This window comes from Cyclopterus lumpus, chromosome 25 (assembly GCF_009769545.1).
Source record: "Cyclopterus lumpus isolate fCycLum1 chromosome 25, fCycLum1.pri, whole genome shotgun sequence".
Lineage (NCBI taxonomy): Eukaryota > Metazoa > Chordata > Actinopteri > Perciformes > Cyclopteridae > Cyclopterus > Cyclopterus lumpus.
In genome coordinates, this window is record NC_046990.1 from 2,229,917 (window position 1) to 2,247,047 (window position 17,131).

The following is a 17,131-nucleotide window of genomic DNA, read 5'->3' on the forward strand; positions in this document are numbered from 1 at the left end:
TGGTTCCCTGTCGTCACGGCAGCTGGTGCACCTGCTCTGAATCAGCTTCAATGGTTGGTTGGCTGGGAACAGGTGGTACGTGCACGCTGCTTTCTCTTAGACTCCACTGTTGGGATCAACAGGCTTTTTTTACTGAAAGCTTAAGGCGGCCGACCTGACGCCTCGTCTTTACCGACGTCAAAAGAACGCTTCGACAATTTGTTAAAGACGTGGAAACCCGGTGAGATCACGCCACAGTCGTCGGGGACACGCCCCCCTGACCCACCTTCAGAGGCCCAGGCAGACCCTCAGCTCCTCCAGCGTCAGGCCTCGGTCTCCGTCCCCGTCGCAGTGCTGGGCGAACTTCTTGGCGCACCGTCGCGGCTTCAGCCTCCGTCGCAGGAACTGCCGGAGGGGTCGGGCCTCGCGTTCGCTCAGCGACCCGCTGGAGTCCGCGTCCAGCCGGCCGAAGCGCCACCGCAGCGCCGCCTCCGGCCCGGAGAACTCCGCAGCCTCCGGAGCGGCGGGGGAAGCGTCATCCGGAGCGGAGGAGGATGGAGCGTTGGAGGATGGAGAGGCAGAGCCGGAGGGAGGCGTGTTTGAGGGCCTGGTGGAAAGAGACGGGGAGGGAAACCTAACGAGGTGAGAGGGTTAAGCGTCTGTACATGAAGCTGCTTGGATTCACCGCCGGTACAACGGTACTGAACAGTGAGCTTTATGTGCCGGAAGCGGTTGGTCCAACAGTCAAAACCCCAATGTACGGCAATGATGTCCCCTCTGTGGAGCTCACCAGGGTCAGATATGTATGCAGTCATATTTTGGTGAGAATACGTATATTATGTTGCAGGAATGATTGGAAACATTCCTATAGACATTAGTTTTTATCCTTTTACCCGACCATGAAGAGGGGCTATAAACAGACATGAATCCAAGCTACATCCATCAGAGACGACAAACCTTTTCGGCCATTGTTCATGCATATTAAAGTTGTTGGAGAGGAGGCTATGAAGACGACAAAGTGACAGGGAACCAGGTACGTTCTGAGAGCTGATTGGCAAACGAGAGGCACGGAACAGGGAAGCAGATGGAGTCGCTCCGTTCTGTTCTTCCAACAGTCCCCTTCAGTTAATCAGGTGTTTGATCGGCTCCGTGTTGTTCACTGAAGTGTGGAATAGTTTTTTCAGAGGGAAGTTCTGCATCCGCAGAGGTCCAAGAAGGAAAACGCCAGCGCTCAGTCTCATCTGTGCCGTCTGTACAGTAGTTAATCAACAAGGTGACAAGGACAGAGGAGGGGAGGATGGGTCCTAACCATTCAAAACAGTGACTTTGGAAATATGTTATGAGGTAGAAGATGCCTTGGACACGCTCCAAAGGCCTTATGAATACCCTGCACTCTACAGAGATGTTCAACATGTCGGTGCATTCCCTGATCATACGTTACAGACACAAGCCTGAACTCTGTTATTGATCTGCTGCTGTGTCCGACTGATTTATGTCATTCTCATACTCTGCATGCGTTTAGTGTCAATCAATGCAGCATCATCTTGTCTTTAGTTTCATTCATTTGCTCTGCATGTGTTGATAGTACTTGACAGTGTCCTGAATCGATGTTTCTACTCGTATTAATATTCTCTCTCTTCTTTTATTGTTGCTTCTGCACACTTAGAAAGGATAAATGAGGCATAACCTGTCATTTGAATCTTATGTTCGTTTTCTTTTTAGGAGAATACAGATGAAATGTACAGTGATGTTTTTTTAATGTGCATTAATATTCCCAACCAAATAAATAAATAAAATGGGACAAAGCCAAGATCCAGCCGGATTGTGAAAAACCTCACCTGAGAGTGAGATTTAGTTTGAACCGAGAACCTGGGTTCCCCCTGTATGAGGTTCCACAGGAACTCAGGAGAGTACCACTCCAACACACGGCTCTGATCCGCTACAGGACGAGAGTCCAGCCGAGGACCAGGACTTCAAAAAGAGATCAATAACATCCACTGCTTTCATCACCACAGCTGCTGTGATGAGCGGCAGAATTAGACTTACTGGTGGAGACTCAGACTTCCAGCATGCTCTGCTTCCAGCTGCAGAGCTCTCACCAGACTCTGCAGGAAGTGCTTCCTACGAGCTCCGGGACACCCTGGGGTGGGGGGGGGGGGGGGGGGGGGGGGGGGGAGACCATTACCACGGATGTCAGAGTCTGTCTGGACAGTCTGGACAAAGGACTAAATGTCGCATGAATTATTCATGAAGTAAACAGGATGACATTTGCAGATGCTTTCATAAAGAAAAAGTCATTTGACACAATTATTATAATATTTTTTTTTCTTTATAAACATGTAAGACAAACTCTCATATTTACCAGGCAGAGGGTTTTTCCTGGGCCTCCTGTCTGTTGGTGCCTCCTCTGCCCCAGTGCACTCTGGGATGCGATTCCTGCATAGAAACAGAGGATTTGAACTGACAATGAATCCACATTACAGTGGAAGTATGTAATATGTCTAGAAAAGCCGAGGATGTGTCAGCTTAATGTGTCAGGAAAAAAATGTAATTAAATAAATAACATTTTCTGAAAAGGCCAGGATTGAAATGTAAAAAACAGGTGAGGAAGTAAATACTTTGTATTGCATAATACTGAAAGGTGCATTGAACAGCAACATCAACACGTCTTTAAAACAGGGCTTTTCTGTTCAGGATACATTAGTGGATGCAAATATTGTGCTTATCTGGCAAAAAGCAAAGCAAATGTATTACTTATTTGGCCAAAATGTCCTTCCCTGGTAAAAATGAAATACTTTTTAATTAATTCCGCCCAGGGATGGTGCAAACACTGTTTGTCAGTAGGAGAAACACTATCAGGTTCTCGAGGGAGTTCTCTTCACACCAGTGAACCAAAGAAAACCATCCCATTAAAAACGCTGATAAAACCCCCGGAGAACAAAACCAGTCAAACCACAATTTGTTCTGATTTGTTCCGTGTGTTTCCTTTAAGGGAAACCCACCGAGGGAACAGAGACACTAATTGGTTCAAAATGGGCAACACTTGAGGGGAGGGGAGGGGAGGGGAGGGGAGGGGAGGAGAGGAGAGGATAGAGGGGAGGATAGGGGAGGAGAGGGAAGGTGAGGGGAGGAGAGGGGAGGTGAGGAGAGGAGAGGAGAGGAGAGGGAAGGAGAGGGAAGGAGAGGGAAGGAGAGGGGAGGGGAGGGAAGGTGAGGAGAGGAGAGGAGAGGAGAGGAGAGGATAGAGGGGAGGATAGGGGAGGAGAGGGAAGGTGAGGGGAGGGGAGGGAAGGTGAGGAGAGGAGAGGAGAGGAGAGGATAGAGGGGAGGATAGGGGAGGAGAGGGAAGGTGAGGGGAGGAGAGGGGAGGAGAGGAGAGGAGAGGGAAGGTGAGGGGAGGAGAGGGGAGGACAGGGGAGGACAGGAGAGGGGAGGGGAGGGGAGGGAAGGTGAGGAGAGGAGAGGAGAGGGAAGGAGAGGGAAGGAGAGGGAAGGAGAGGGAAGGTGAGGGGAGGGGAGGGAAGGTGAGGAGAGGAGAGGAGAGGAGAGGGAAGGAGAGGGAAGGAGAGGGAAGGAGAGGGAAGGTGAGGGGAGGAGAGGGGAGGGGAGGACAGGGGAGGACAGGGGAGGACAGGGGAGGAGAGGAGAGGGGAGGGGAGGGAAGGTGAGGAGAGGAGAGGAGAGGAGAGGGAAGGAGAGGGAAGGTGAGGTGAGGGGAGGAGAGGAGATGGGAGGGGAGGGAAGGAGAGGGAAGGTGAGGTGAGGGGAGGAGAGGTGAGGGGAGGAGAGGAGATGGGAGGGGAGGGAAGGAGAGGGAAGGTGAGGTGAGGGGAGGACAGGGGAGGGGAGGTGAGGGGAGGGGAGGGGAGGGGAGGGAAGGTGAGGTGAGGTGAGGGGAGGAGAGGAGAGGAGAGGGAAGGAGAGGGAAGGTGAGGTGAGGGGAGGACAGGGGAGGGGAGGTGAGGGGAGGGGAGGGGAGGGGAGGGAAGGTGAGGGGAGGGGAGGGAAGGTGAGGAGAGGAGAGGAGAGGAGAGGAGAGGATAGAGGGGAGGATAGGGGAGGAGAGGGAAGGTGAGGGGAGGGGAGGGAAGGTGAGGAGAGGAGAGGAGAGGAGAGGATAGAGGGGAGGATAGGGGAGGAGAGGGAAGGTGAGGGGAGGAGAGGGGAGGAGAGGAGAGGAGAGGGAAGGTGAGGGGAGGAGAGGGGAGGACAGGGGAGGACAGGAGAGGGGAGGGGAGGGGAGGGAAGGTGAGGAGAGGAGAGGAGAGGGAAGGAGAGGGAAGGAGAGGGAAGGAGAGGGAAGGTGAGGGGAGGGGAGGGAAGGTGAGGAGAGGAGAGGAGAGGAGAGGGAAGGAGAGGGAAGGAGAGGGAAGGAGAGGGAAGGTGAGGGGAGGAGAGGGGAGGGGAGGACAGGGGAGGACAGGGGAGGACAGGGGAGGAGAGGAGAGGGGAGGGGAGGGAAGGTGAGGAGAGGAGAGGAGAGGAGAGGGAAGGAGAGGGAAGGTGAGGTGAGGGGAGGAGAGGAGATGGGAGGGGAGGGAAGGAGAGGGAAGGTGAGGTGAGGGGAGGAGAGGTGAGGGGAGGAGAGGAGATGGGAGGGGAGGGAAGGAGAGGGAAGGTGAGGTGAGGGGAGGACAGGGGAGGGGAGGTGAGGGGAGGGGAGGGGAGGGGAGGGAAGGTGAGGTGAGGTGAGGGGAGGAGAGGAGAGGAGAGGGAAGGAGAGGGAAGGAGAGGGAAGGGGAGGGGAGGGGAGGGGAGGGAAGGTGAGGTGAGGTGAGGGGAGGAGAGGGGAGGACAGGAGAGGGGAGGGGAGGGGAGGGGAGGGAAGGTGAGGAGAGGGGAGGTGAGGACAGAAGGAAAGAAAGTCAAGAAAGAGAAAGTGTGAGTTCCAGACTGATTGATTACCTCGTGGATGTGCCTGGCAGCGGCCTGCCGCTGTCCACCCGGACACACCAACAGTAACCCGTGGCAGCGTGGCACTGCGCCGGGCTGTAGCGGCCGTCCGCAGTGCATTCTGGGACGAAGCGCTCCTCCTGCCAGGACGAGCTCATGCGAGAGAGCAGCGACGCCCGCTCGCGTTCGCACGTCTGAGGAGTGTCTGTGTAAACGTAATAATACTAGTATTGTGAGGAGGCAACACACCCTTTTTTTTTTACCAACATTTCATAACCAGTTAAAAGCTGGAGAGGTGCCAGTTGGCCTCCTGGGCACTGCCATTTGAGCAAGGCACCGGAATCTAATTTCTAGATACGTAATGTGTGAGTGTATATATTTTTTATTTCTCTTTACAGGATTCATAAAGTAGACGATATTACAAGTGTACGTAATAAAGTGTACACTGTGTGTACTAAAAGTGATTTATGACTATAATTCCCTTAGAAATCCTTAAAAAAACAAATCCCACTGTAAAGAAAAACTGGGGCATTTTTGAGCAATAGCTCTGTTTTATGTTTGCAGACTTTCAGCACTTGACGGCTCTTACCAGTGGGCCGTCTGATGGAGCGGTTCCCCCGGGGGTCGGAGTTCATCAGGATGGTCACCCAGAGGTGGGGAGCGGTCCGCTCTGTCGAAGAAGAGTTTAAAGGTATTCGTCAGTGAACTGCACAATGCTGAACTAAAACATTCATATGATGAGCAGTATTAATGTGCAGATTAGCTTGGATGAAATCTGTAATTTGGTTACAGTGGATAAGAAAAACGTGTCCGTATTGGAGAAGGTTGGGTTTTGTCACCTGTAGGCTTCCTGGGCTCCAACGTAAGTCCTGGTTCACCAACTTCATCTGGAACAGAAGAAAATAGTCAAAGTAACACGAGCGTTGTTCTGGGAGGAAGAAAGAGCGTGACGGTTCAGAGGCAGCCTGGGCGCCCGGAGACGTAAACAGGAGAAACATACAGAGCAGCTGTGCATCCAAGTCCACGTCTCACATGTGAAGAATAAACACGTCCGCAGAGGGGGAAATGCTGCCTTGAGGAGCAAAACGTCTTTCTCACCTTTAACTGGAGCCGAATCTGCATCGCTGGTCCGAGCCAACTTGGCGATGTGTTCTGTTGGGAATGATTTCATGAGACGGAAGTGCTAGTTGTTTCCTTTCAATGTGCAAGAACTCTGTTGAAGAAGGTATATCTGACCGGTACAGTCGGGCATCAGGTGGAGGACCGAGGTCCCGCTGACAGGTTTGCCGTCGGGCATGGAGCACCAGCAGTACCTGGTCTGGTTGTGGCACTGCACTGGCAGGAAGTGGCCGTCCGCACCGCACTCTGCCACAAAGGCGGCCGCTGCCGGGCTGACATGGCCGCCGCTGTGCTGGGCGCTGGCCTCCAGGGCCTGAGCCCGGGCCAGCTGGCATTTGGACTGACTCGGGTCTAAGAAGAAAGGGACATCAAGTCATTAGTGTCTCAGTGGTGGAGAGTAACTCAGCACATCTACTTAAGTACTTAGAGGGTAACTTAGGACTTAGGACACCTTTACCAGCTGCAACATTGACGTGATGAACACGTTAATGCATTAATACTCATAATACTATATATCATTCTAAAAATAGGCCATTTTGTATAGTTTTTCTTTGGGTACTTTAAGTATCCGTTAAAAGCCACTCCCCCTGTACTTGTTTGAATGATGCGGCTGCGAGGGTTGGTACCTGAGCAGTGCGCCCGTGGAGCGAGGCGGAGCTGTGTGTTGATGCACCGGGCCCTCTGGAAAGCACACAGCGATTTATACAGCCTGCCGTTGCTGCCGCACACCGCTCTGTGGCGCCCCCTCTGGCAGTCCAGGGCACAACCACGAGGCCACATGTTCTCGGTGATCAGGAAAGGCTACAAGCACACAAACAGGTTGAATAACTATTCAAGCCGGTAACCAGCCAATGGAAGCATGTTTTCATGTAAAGCTACTACGAGGAATAATACTTTCATTTTGGTCGATTTTGGTGGTCCCTATGTACAAAAGCAGTAGTGTTTTATTTGATGTTGATACAATTGTCATAAACAGGTACATACATGACATTTGACCTGTGCATTTAACCCATCCTAAGCCCGAGGAGCAACTTGGGGTTCAGTGTCTCACTCAAGGACACCTCGACAGAGCTCCACCCCTGCAGTGGCGCGCACCATCCAGAGCCCCTTTTGGTACAGCGTTTTAGGAGTAGGAGAGAGGCTAAGATCCCACGTGAGGCTTCCTGGGCCCCATCAGCAGTGACAGCGCATGCTTCAGCCATGAAGCGTGCATCCCTTGGTGAAGCGCTTTTAGAAGGAAGTCAGACGACAGCACCACGGGTTGACCGCAGGTGACGTGCGCTCTCGGTGGCCCAAATCTCTCTCAAGAGGCTATCGCTCGAGACGACCTCCAAGCCGCGACATCAGTGAGAACGAAGCACCCAGAACGACACTGGCACCATTGCCCTCTGACAGCCGCTATATAGCCGATGGCTGGCGAGGCGGACTTTGGGAAGTTGGGGCTTTTTTCACCCCTAAACAAAAAGAAAAAGGAAGAGGAGAAGAGACGAGAGGACAGCAAACATGGAGAACGGCGGCGAGGAAACAAGGAGATGAAAAGAAAAAAGAGGAGAGGAAACAAGGAGATGAAAAGAAAAAAGAGGAGAGGAAACAAGGACGGGACGCCTATAGGAGGGTCTGGCGAGCGTGATGATCTAAATGACTCACACATGCTCCTCTCGGTCACACACACTGCCCCCGACTACCAACTCTTCATCAGTACCTCTTTGTCCATCAGCACACACACATACTCCCTCTACACACACATACTGTGACCCCCCCCCCCCCCTGTGTGTGTCTTACAGTGTTGACATCATTTAGTGGTGAATGAGACCTCTGTGCCTTAATGTCCAGACATTGACGTTTAAGATCAAACATAAAATATAATATGTATGAATCAATTATTTGATCCAACTAGTCTTTATCATTATTATTATTATTATTATTATAATAAAGGCCAATTATTTGCTGGTTCTTGCGATTAAAGTGTGATGATATGATGGAGGACTGGAGGGAGGTGAGAGGAGTAGATGAAGGGGGGTCAGGAGGGCTGGGCAGACTGGATTTCCTGTCTGTCAGGTAGAACTACAGCAACTACAATATCCTCAGTGTTACCACTACCACCGTGCTTTTGGGCCAATACAACTTAATGAATGTGTGCGTGTGTGTGTGTGTGTGTGTGTGTGTGTGGGGGGGGGGGGGCGTTAGAGAGAAACATATACCTTGAAATACATTTACCTAAAAAAGTGTAGCAGTACTTCTCACATGTTTCATATTTGCTGTATTATTTGCCGATGTATATATATAACTGCAATGTTTAAATGTTTCTATTAATCATATTTACTTATGTACATGTATATACATATACACACATATACACATACATAGATATATATACATACACACACATATATGTTCTATATATTTTAGAACTTAAACCTATTTGATTTATATGATTACAATGCTACATAGCTGTGTTCACATGTTTCTTTATTCTAGAAGATTCTTTACTTCTACTTACAGAAAGAGAGGGGGACAGGAAGTGAACGGCTGTCTCCTCGCGCCGCTCACTCGCTTCTTGCTTTAGGAAAACATCTCCAGAGCTTCTTCGACACTGCTGAAAGGCCCAGTGACACCCAGCGGGTGTCATTTCAGCGTCCCAACTAACTGCCTGTGTTTGTGATCTCTCTCCATCAACCTGTGCAGCTCAGCCGGTAAACAGACCATAACCTCGCTGAGGGTTGACGATGACATGTGTCAAAAATCACCTCCACACATTTTAATCTCCTGATGAAGAACCAGATTAGAATCTGTGTGCGTCTGTGCTGCTCACGTCATATGCACCTTCAAAAAGTCATTTTGTATCTTTTGACCCATTGACCTTTAATGACCTTTAATGACCCTTAACTCTACATGAACTGCTCGCCATTTCCAAAGCTTGCGCTCAGGTTTCACATTGACGTTAAGCCTTTTTTAAAAAGCGACTGTGTTCAGTTAAGGCATGTGGTCATGAGACTCACCTTGGTGCCATAGATTTTATTTAAATGTTCCTGAAAACCTAAAAATGTGTGTTATGCCTCTGTGAAACAGTAGAGACAAAGAGCTGTTACCTTGATGTAACTCCAGTTCTATGAGTATGGGTGTCGCCCTCTAACGAGCTTCGCTACTGGTTAACCTCTTGAGGCTCCGCCTCGGCACCTTTCAGGGGTCAGCAGGCGCTTGCAGCCGTGTTTGCGGCGAGGAGGCGGGTTCTCAAGCGGGGGTCCTCGTCGTACTCGGCCCACGGCTTGGTGGTCGCACCCTTCGCCGGGCTAGCTTGGCCTGCGCTCTTTTTTATTCCTCTTTACATCCCTCAGAGTGAGTTTAGGGAGGACAGGAGCCGCATGAGGATGATCGCCTCGTGCCTCCCGTTTCATTCAGCCGATCTTCTGAGCAGGTTGAGTGTGTGCCCAAACCAACCCTCAACCATCAGGTTCACACTGCTACAGGAATGTTGCCGTCGACAGCGGCTCCAGATCAGAAAAACACTAATTGGTCGTTTTAGAAGGGAATTACAAGCGGCCTGTTTGGATTGGAGGACTTATGGGATAAAATAACATTTACCCAAAAAGGCCTGCTCACAAGAGCACATAACACTTGAACTCAGAAATGAATGGAAAGTGAATTTAAATCTTGACATTCCTGTCTAACAGATGCCCGAGTGTAAGCTAGAAAGAAAACAAAAACACAATTGATTAAAAATGATTGACAGTAATATAAGGTGAAAGCATGCCTCCTTAATCCTTTAGTATAGTTTATGTGATATGTTTGACATTGTAAGGTATGTTTTTTTTCTCATCTCTGGTCCTAAAGAGTGAAATGTTCTATTTCCACCAGGCATCTCCGTAATGTTTCTGTAAGTAGTGAATCTACTTTTTTAATTAAACTATGTTACCACATCTATAATATATAAGAGTTTACCGTGCTTCTCTAAGCTTTAGTGCCCTGACCGTATTTTGTGAACCATGTGGTGTGATGTTTGTTCAGCGTGCTGTTAAAACACATTGTAGGATTACTGGGGCTCTTTTTCCTATAAGGAATTCCTTAATTTCTCTCTCACACACTTGCCTGGTTTCCTCTGAGTAGCTATTTAAATATTTGCATGGCAGCAATCTGTGTGTGTGTGTGTATGGTTTGGTCTTTCTAGCTGGTCTCATACCCCGCCGTCCTCCAGGGAGGGAGGGCGCACACACACACACACACACACACACACACACACACACACACACACACACACACACACACACACACACACACACACACACACACACACACACACACACACACAAACACACACTTGTCAAGCCTGTTCTGTTTGACTAAACCAATTAAAAGTTAAAGCTGATAAAAAAAAAACTGGCAATTACCCTAAACACTAGGCAAATTGCATAGATAAAAAACAACACACATGATGGATTGTTTTTGTTTTCCAGGCTGGGTAAAACAAGGCGGTTCTACGGAGTGAAGCTGATGCGGAAGTATCTTAAAACGTGTATTCTCTCTACTGACCAAAAGGGGGCGACTCCTGCAGTCCGATGGTATGGATGTCTATTGATTTATTCCCTCAACATTGTAAACAGTTTCAAGTCTTCTTCAATACAGCATGATTTAGTAAATTATGGCCATTCAGAGTCAAACAGACCATAAAGCAGATATGCTTTAGGGCGGGGCTACTGTGATTGACAGGTCGCTGGTGCTACCAGAGTCATATACGGTGTCTCTATGTCACTCCTTTGCATTCAACTTCTTGGTTGGTTATTGGTTGTGAAAAAGCCAACTTCAAAATTGCTGAATTCAAGGCTTCATAACAAATGTGACGACAAATGATGACTACGCCCACTTCTTACATACAGTCTGTGGTCCAAGTGAAAGGTGTGGTTAGTATTCCCTTCACCCGTTGCCCCTCTAGAGAAGGTTCCTGGTGTAAAGGGGGTCGTCTTTACTTGCAGTCCCAGAGGACTGGATCTTTTCAGCTTTACCTCGTTTACATGTATTTAAAGTACAAATCGTTGACTTGTAACTTTCAGGTTTTCAGCTTCAGATGAAAGTTTCACAGCTTCAACAGAAGCTACAGTTCTTATTTTTTATAGAAAGGTTACATAAACAAGTGAAATAAAAAAATAATAAAAATAGAAATAAAAAATAAATAAAACACATCAGAGCTAAAGGCTAATAGTTAAAACCCTATAAAATAAATGGTTTCATATATCAAATTGAAAAAAATCGTGTCAACAAAATAAAGCCGTGTCATTTGGGGGTTTCCCCTAGAGCAATGCATTAGCTCATTACAAGCCTCTGTCTGAGCTATATGGAGAAATAAATCACAATTTATTTTAACCAAATACCTGGATGTCGATAGTATGTGACATTATTGCAGGGTTTGGCCATGCGGTGCTTTCACTAATCATTTTACCAATAGGGCCTGAGAGCATAGCATGAAGCCATACCTAGTCCAAGTAAAAAGGAGATTATGATTTCACAGAAAATTAAGATTTTACACATATTTGACTAAGGGTATGTTTTCCAATAAAGGCCATTTGGAGACTCCAATTTAGGCTCTAATGAAAGGTGACAGAGGTATCCTATATATTCAAAATAAAAGATGCAACAATATCAATATAATGTTGATATAATGCCGAGGCCTCATTGTGTGCCTGCTTTAAACAATGTGTACACTTGTCAGCTTCGTGAACTGAAGACTAAATCCACAGTAAACACGTGTCAACTAACCCGGTCCGTGGCGCACGAGGACACGCACTACTTTGTCAGCGGAGGTTTCACCGCTAGCGGAGCAAACAGAGTCGTAGTAGGAGATCGGGTCTTACCGCAGGTCTGTCGGTCTGAACCGCCTCCGACAGCAGGACGACGAGCAGCGCGCGGCAGGCGAAGGGGAGCGCGAGCATCATCCAGAGGGATGAGCTCCAAAGCGGCCCCGGCTAGCGCGTGAGGGTGAAGGTCGAAGGAGAGGACCCGCTCATGGTGCCGTTTGGTGGGCTCGAGCTGCTAAAAGGAAAGGTCCTCCGGCGCGCGCAGGTCAGACCCCTTTCCAAAAGGTACTGCCCATTTCCGGTCCTCGTGCCCACATTCAGATCACAAGTTGAAACCTGTCCACCACTGACCCTCACTAACAGATCCCCGGTCCCCCACTGACCCTCACTAACAGATCCCCGGTCCCCCACTGACCCTCACTAACAGATCCCCGGTCCCCCACTGACCCTCACTAACAGATCCCCGGTCCACCACTGACCCTCACTAACAGATCCCCGGTCCACCACTGACCCTCACTAACAGATCCCCGGTCCACCACTGACCCTCACTAACAGATCCCCGGTCCACCACTGACCCTCACTAACAGATCCCCGGTCCACCACTGACCCTCACTAACAGATCCCCGGTCCCCCACTGACCCTCACTAACAGATCCCCGGTCCACCACTGACCCTCACTAACAGATCCCCGGTCCACCACTGACCCTCACTAACAGATCCCCGGTCCCCCACTGACCCTCACTAACAGATCCCCGGTCCACCACTGACCCTCACTAACAGATCCCCGGTCCACCACTGACCCTCACTAACAGATCCCCGGTCCCCCACTGACCCTCACTAACAGATCCCGGGTCCCCCACTGACCCTCACTAACAGATCCTGGGTCCCCCACTGACCCTCACTAACAGAGCCCCGGTCCCCCACTGACCCTCACTAACAGATCCTGGGTCCCCCACTGACCCTCACTAACAGATCCCGGGTCCCCCACTGACCCTCACTAACAGAGCCCCGGTCCCCCACTGACCCTCACTAACAGATCCCGGGTCCCCCACTGACCCTCACTAACAGATCCCGGGTCCCCCACTGACTGACCCCAGGACAATTTCCTACCGATCACTCCCGTACACATCCTTTAATTCTTCTTTAAACACGTCACTTTAAACTTTGAGGTGAAATCCCCTTGGTCTGTATGTCAGTGGGCTTTCCTTCAGTCTGTGTCAATGGGCATACCTTCACTGTCTGTATGTCAGTGGGCTTTCCTTCAGTCTGTGTCAGTGGGCTTTCCTTCAGTCTGTGTCAGTGGGCATACCTTCACTGTCTGTGTGTCAGTGGGCTTTCCTTCAGTCTGTCAGTGGGCATACCTTCACTGTCTGTGTGTCAGTGGGCTTTCCTTCAGTCTGTGTCAGTGGTCTTTCCTTCAGTCTGTCAGTGGTCTTTCCTTCAGTCTGTCAGTGGGCATACCTTCACTGTCTGTGTGTCAGTGGGCTTTCCTTCAGTCTGTGTCAGTGGTCTTTCCTTCAGTCTGTGTCAGTGGTCTTTCCTTCAGTCTGTCAGTGGGCTTTCCTTCAGTCTGTGTCAGTGGTCTTTCCTTCAGTCTGTCAGTGGGCTTTCCTTCAGTCTGTGTCAGTGGTCTTTCCTTCAGTCTGTCAGTGGTCTTTCCTTCAGTCTGTCAGTGGGCTTTCCTTCAGTCTGTGTCAGTGGGCATACATTCACTGTCTGTGTGTCAGTGGGCTTTCCTTCAGTCTGTGTCAGTGGGCTTTCCTTCAATCTGTATGTCAGTGGGCTTTCCTTCAGTCTGTGTCAGTGGGCTTTCCTTCAGTCTGTATGTCAGTGGGCTTTCCTTCAGTCTGTGTCAGTGGGCTTTCCTTCAGTCTGTGTCAGTGGGCTTTCCTTCAGTCTGTGTCAGTGGGCTTTCCTTCAATCTGTATGTCAGTGGGCTTTCCTTCAGTCTGTGTCAGTGGGCTTTCCTTGCTCTGGCGTGACGCCACGTCTCAAACAGAATGCTCCCTCAGTCCCTGGTGTGATGGACTAAAGGCTTAAATGAAATATTCCCCCTCCAGAAACTCCATAAATGAGCTCCAAATCATTCCAAATGTGTCATATTTCCCTTTAACTACATATGTACGTTTCTCTAGGGAAAGGCACTGTAGCTCTATCCACTGTGAACAGATTTCAAAGCCATTGTAATTTTATGTTTAGCTTCAAGAAGACAAAATATTACCACCAAGTGTAGTTTGCTGGGAAACATAATGGAAGTTGTTCGTTGATACAAAATTAATAATCTCTTTCCAAAAATCTTGAATGAGGGTGCATTCCCAGTCAGTGAGCCAAGCTACCTTTATGTATCCCATATTTAGCACATATATCCAGTGTATCGGGGTAAATGCGATGCAGTAACTCTGAAGAGGTATGTTCTCATCACCTTTATACTGGAGAAGCTTGAACCTTCAGTTTATTGTTTGGACCCGACACTGTAGACACACGTCCTGCCATTCTTCATTCTTCATGTTCACAACACCATGCTAGCCTTTTGTCATCTGAGGAGTCTTTTGCTGCACGCGCAATATACATACATACACACATATATATATATACATATACATATACACACACACATATATATACATATATATATATATACACACATATACATACATACACACACACATACATATATATACACATATACACACATATATACATACATACACACACATATATATATGTATATACATATATACACACACAGATACATGTATACACATTTATAAATCTCTATATTTCTATATCAGTTGTATCGAATATGTAAACACATATGCTAATCAAACCTTGAAGGCTGCATCATCATAAGACCATCGCCACACTAATAGAAGGTATTCTGTGAAACCAAACTTTTCATGGGATCGTTTTGTATCCGCAGCCTTTAGTCTAATTGATGGGAGATCAAGTTCAATACAGACAGGACAACAACAACAACAACAACAAAAAAGACATGGAGTCAAGCAGAGGTATTTTGTAAGGAAACGTTTATGTGTGCTTTTGTGAAACTCACTTATCATTAGAGACAGAAGGCGTTGCAGTTTCCAGTACAGCAGATAAGGTTTGATATTAAAGAGTACAAAAAAAAGGAGAAAAAGAAAATCACAATTCCAGAGTTAAATTTCTCTCCAACATCGCAGGGGGGAGGGGGAGAGAAATAAGACAAAAAATGGAAACAAGTTTTTGGTCCGAGTCTTTTCTTCTCAATTGCTTTCCTTGTCTGTCACTCCGTCTGTCTGTCACTCCGTCTGTCTGTCACTCCGTCTGTCTCCCACTCGCGCCCTCAACAGCCAACCAACACTGGAGAAATCTCGTTAACCTCCGATTAATTTAGTCAGGGAACTTTGTCAGAAAAGGGCCCGATTGATGTCCACGACGTCCCTTAGAACTTTGCTATTATGATTGCATAGGTTTTTTTAAACACAATTTCCTCTTTTTTGTGTGAATATTTTTCATTTGCACAGGATGAAATGTTTACACAAAGACCCCTCCCTGATCCATCCTCCTCGTTCACACTTTCTTTCCCTTTTCTTTAGCGACAAATGATGGGATGTAAGAAAAGAGGGGGAGAACGTGGGAGAGAGAGAGACAGAGCTGTGACCACCAATAGGCATATTTATTTGATTTCTTCCAGTTTTTCCATTTTTACCTCCACAGAGTGGCACTATGGCAGCTCAAAAAAAAAAAAAAACCAAAAAATCCAGGAAGTGCAAAGAAACCTTCACTCAGCCAATCAGATGCATCCATGACATGTGTGTATGTGTGTGTGTGTATTTCTGCATCTGTGCGCGATTTCCGGTATATAAAACTGGTCTAACTTTGACTACTACAACCCTACCTATCATATAAATGTATAGTCTTTTTGTATTTAAATAAGCACCTGAAGCCCACGCCAGGAGAATAGTTTCACAGAAGCAAATATTAGTGGATAACTATGGTTGTTTGCCCGTCGTGGGTTTTGTACAGGAGAAGGCCTTTAGGTACGCAAGCCTTAAACGTCACGGCGACCAACTTTTTCCATTGCAAAAGAAAAGACTTCTGGAAGCTCAAACCTATCCACTGTTGAAACTGCTCTGTGTTGCGTTTTCTTTTTTTGTAATTTTTTTTTTTTTAATTGCTTGCGTTTGTCATTTTATTTTAATTATTTTTTTTAATAATAAATGTCACTCACTTACTGGAAAGCTTGCGATCGATTACTCTCGACTACCGGGACCGTGTGTGCCACCCTCCGCACTGAAAAAAATAAGTATGTACAGCGCTGAGCCCCCCCCCAGCCCCTTACACCCGCCACCAACCACCATCCCCATGCAAACTCCACCCACCTGCTCCCGGGAAGAAACAAAAGAAAAATGTAAAAAAAATAATTAAAAAAAGAAATAAACAGACAGGAGAAGAAAGAAAAAAAAAGCGCTGAGGTTAGACAGGTTACCTTATCCAGCAACATGGGAATTATGGTTAAATATGTCTTTTTTCCATCTCTGGTTGATCATTACTCCACCCCCCCCCTCCCACAGCAGATATCTCTCTAGGATCTAATACACAAACATCGCCAGTCGCCATGTCAAGACCCCACACCACGCCCTGACCCCGCCTCGCAAGAAGAAAGAAATTATAATAAAATAAACAAAGAATTAGCATGAGTATCAGATTAGCTCGTGCCCCGGTTTGATCCCACAAAAAGGCAGAGAGGGTGAAGCTGAAGGACCCCACACCAGAGGAACTGCCCCCCCCTCCCACATGACCCACAGCTGCTCCTGGATATGCCCGTTCATAAGAACCTTTCTACGACAAATTGATTACTCTCAATCCGTTTACGGAGGCGGTGAAAAGAGACATTCGACAGAGGCCAATCCTAACTACAGTTCAATCAACAAGTATCAGCGTTCTTTAAAAAAAAATATTCAGAAGATTTCTAAACCGGCACACGCAGGGGCACCTCACGACCACCACTCCAATTGGTTACAGACGCTCGATTCTCAGGCGTCTTCGCTATGCACAGAATGACACTCTCCTCCTGTCCAGCCCTCTTCCTCCTCCTCTTCCTCTTGCCTGCTCTACAGGTCACTCTCTCCATATAGGGCGGTGGAGAAGGACATGTAGTCCAGGGCGCCGGGGACGGCGTCGGCTCCCGAGTAGGGCGCCATGCGGGCGATGCAGTACTCTGCCTGGTCGGGGGGGAGCTCCCTCCTCAGCTCCTCGGCTGTGATGAAGCTCTGATGGGGAACAAGGCACAGTGAGCGATGTCCAGAATGTACATGTTGTCCATGTACTACAACAAAGAATGGGAGAACCAATACAGAATAGGACAAACACACA

General features: G+C 48.2%; 2 protein-coding genes across 3 annotated transcripts in view; both read right to left on the reverse strand.

The window, feature by feature from the left end:
* Positions 1–12,139, reverse strand: part of LOC117727959 (SPARC-related modular calcium-binding protein 1-like) — a 14,994-nt gene extending 2,855 nt beyond the window's left edge. The window contains exons 1-10 of the mRNA XM_034528511.1: positions 11,835–12,139; positions 6,618–6,792; positions 6,109–6,342; positions 5,971–6,024; positions 5,712–5,759; positions 5,462–5,542; positions 4,885–5,077; positions 2,342–2,415; positions 2,026–2,119; positions 266–586 (exon numbers count right to left, since the gene is read on the reverse strand). Coding sequence (XP_034384402.1) covers positions 268–586; positions 2,026–2,119; positions 2,342–2,415; positions 4,885–5,077; positions 5,462–5,542; positions 5,712–5,759; positions 5,971–6,024; positions 6,109–6,342; positions 6,618–6,792; positions 11,835–11,915 — 1,353 coding nt within the window. The 5' untranslated portion in view covers positions 11,916–12,139 and the 3' untranslated portion in view covers positions 266–267. The remainder of the gene's footprint in view (positions 1–265; positions 587–2,025; positions 2,120–2,341; positions 2,416–4,884; positions 5,078–5,461; positions 5,543–5,711; positions 5,760–5,970; positions 6,025–6,108; positions 6,343–6,617; positions 6,793–11,834) is intronic.
* A 2,646-nt stretch (positions 12,140–14,785) lies between these two features.
* LOC117727973 (alpha-actinin-4-like) overlaps positions 14,786–17,131 on the reverse strand; it is a 46,770-nt gene continuing 44,424 nt past the window's right edge. For both annotated transcript variants that reach the window (XM_034528552.1, XM_034528553.1), the window contains one exon: positions 14,786–17,028. In XM_034528552.1, coding sequence (XP_034384443.1) covers positions 16,870–17,028 — 159 coding nt within the window. In that variant the 3' untranslated portion in view covers positions 14,786–16,869. The remainder of the gene's footprint in view (positions 17,029–17,131) is intronic.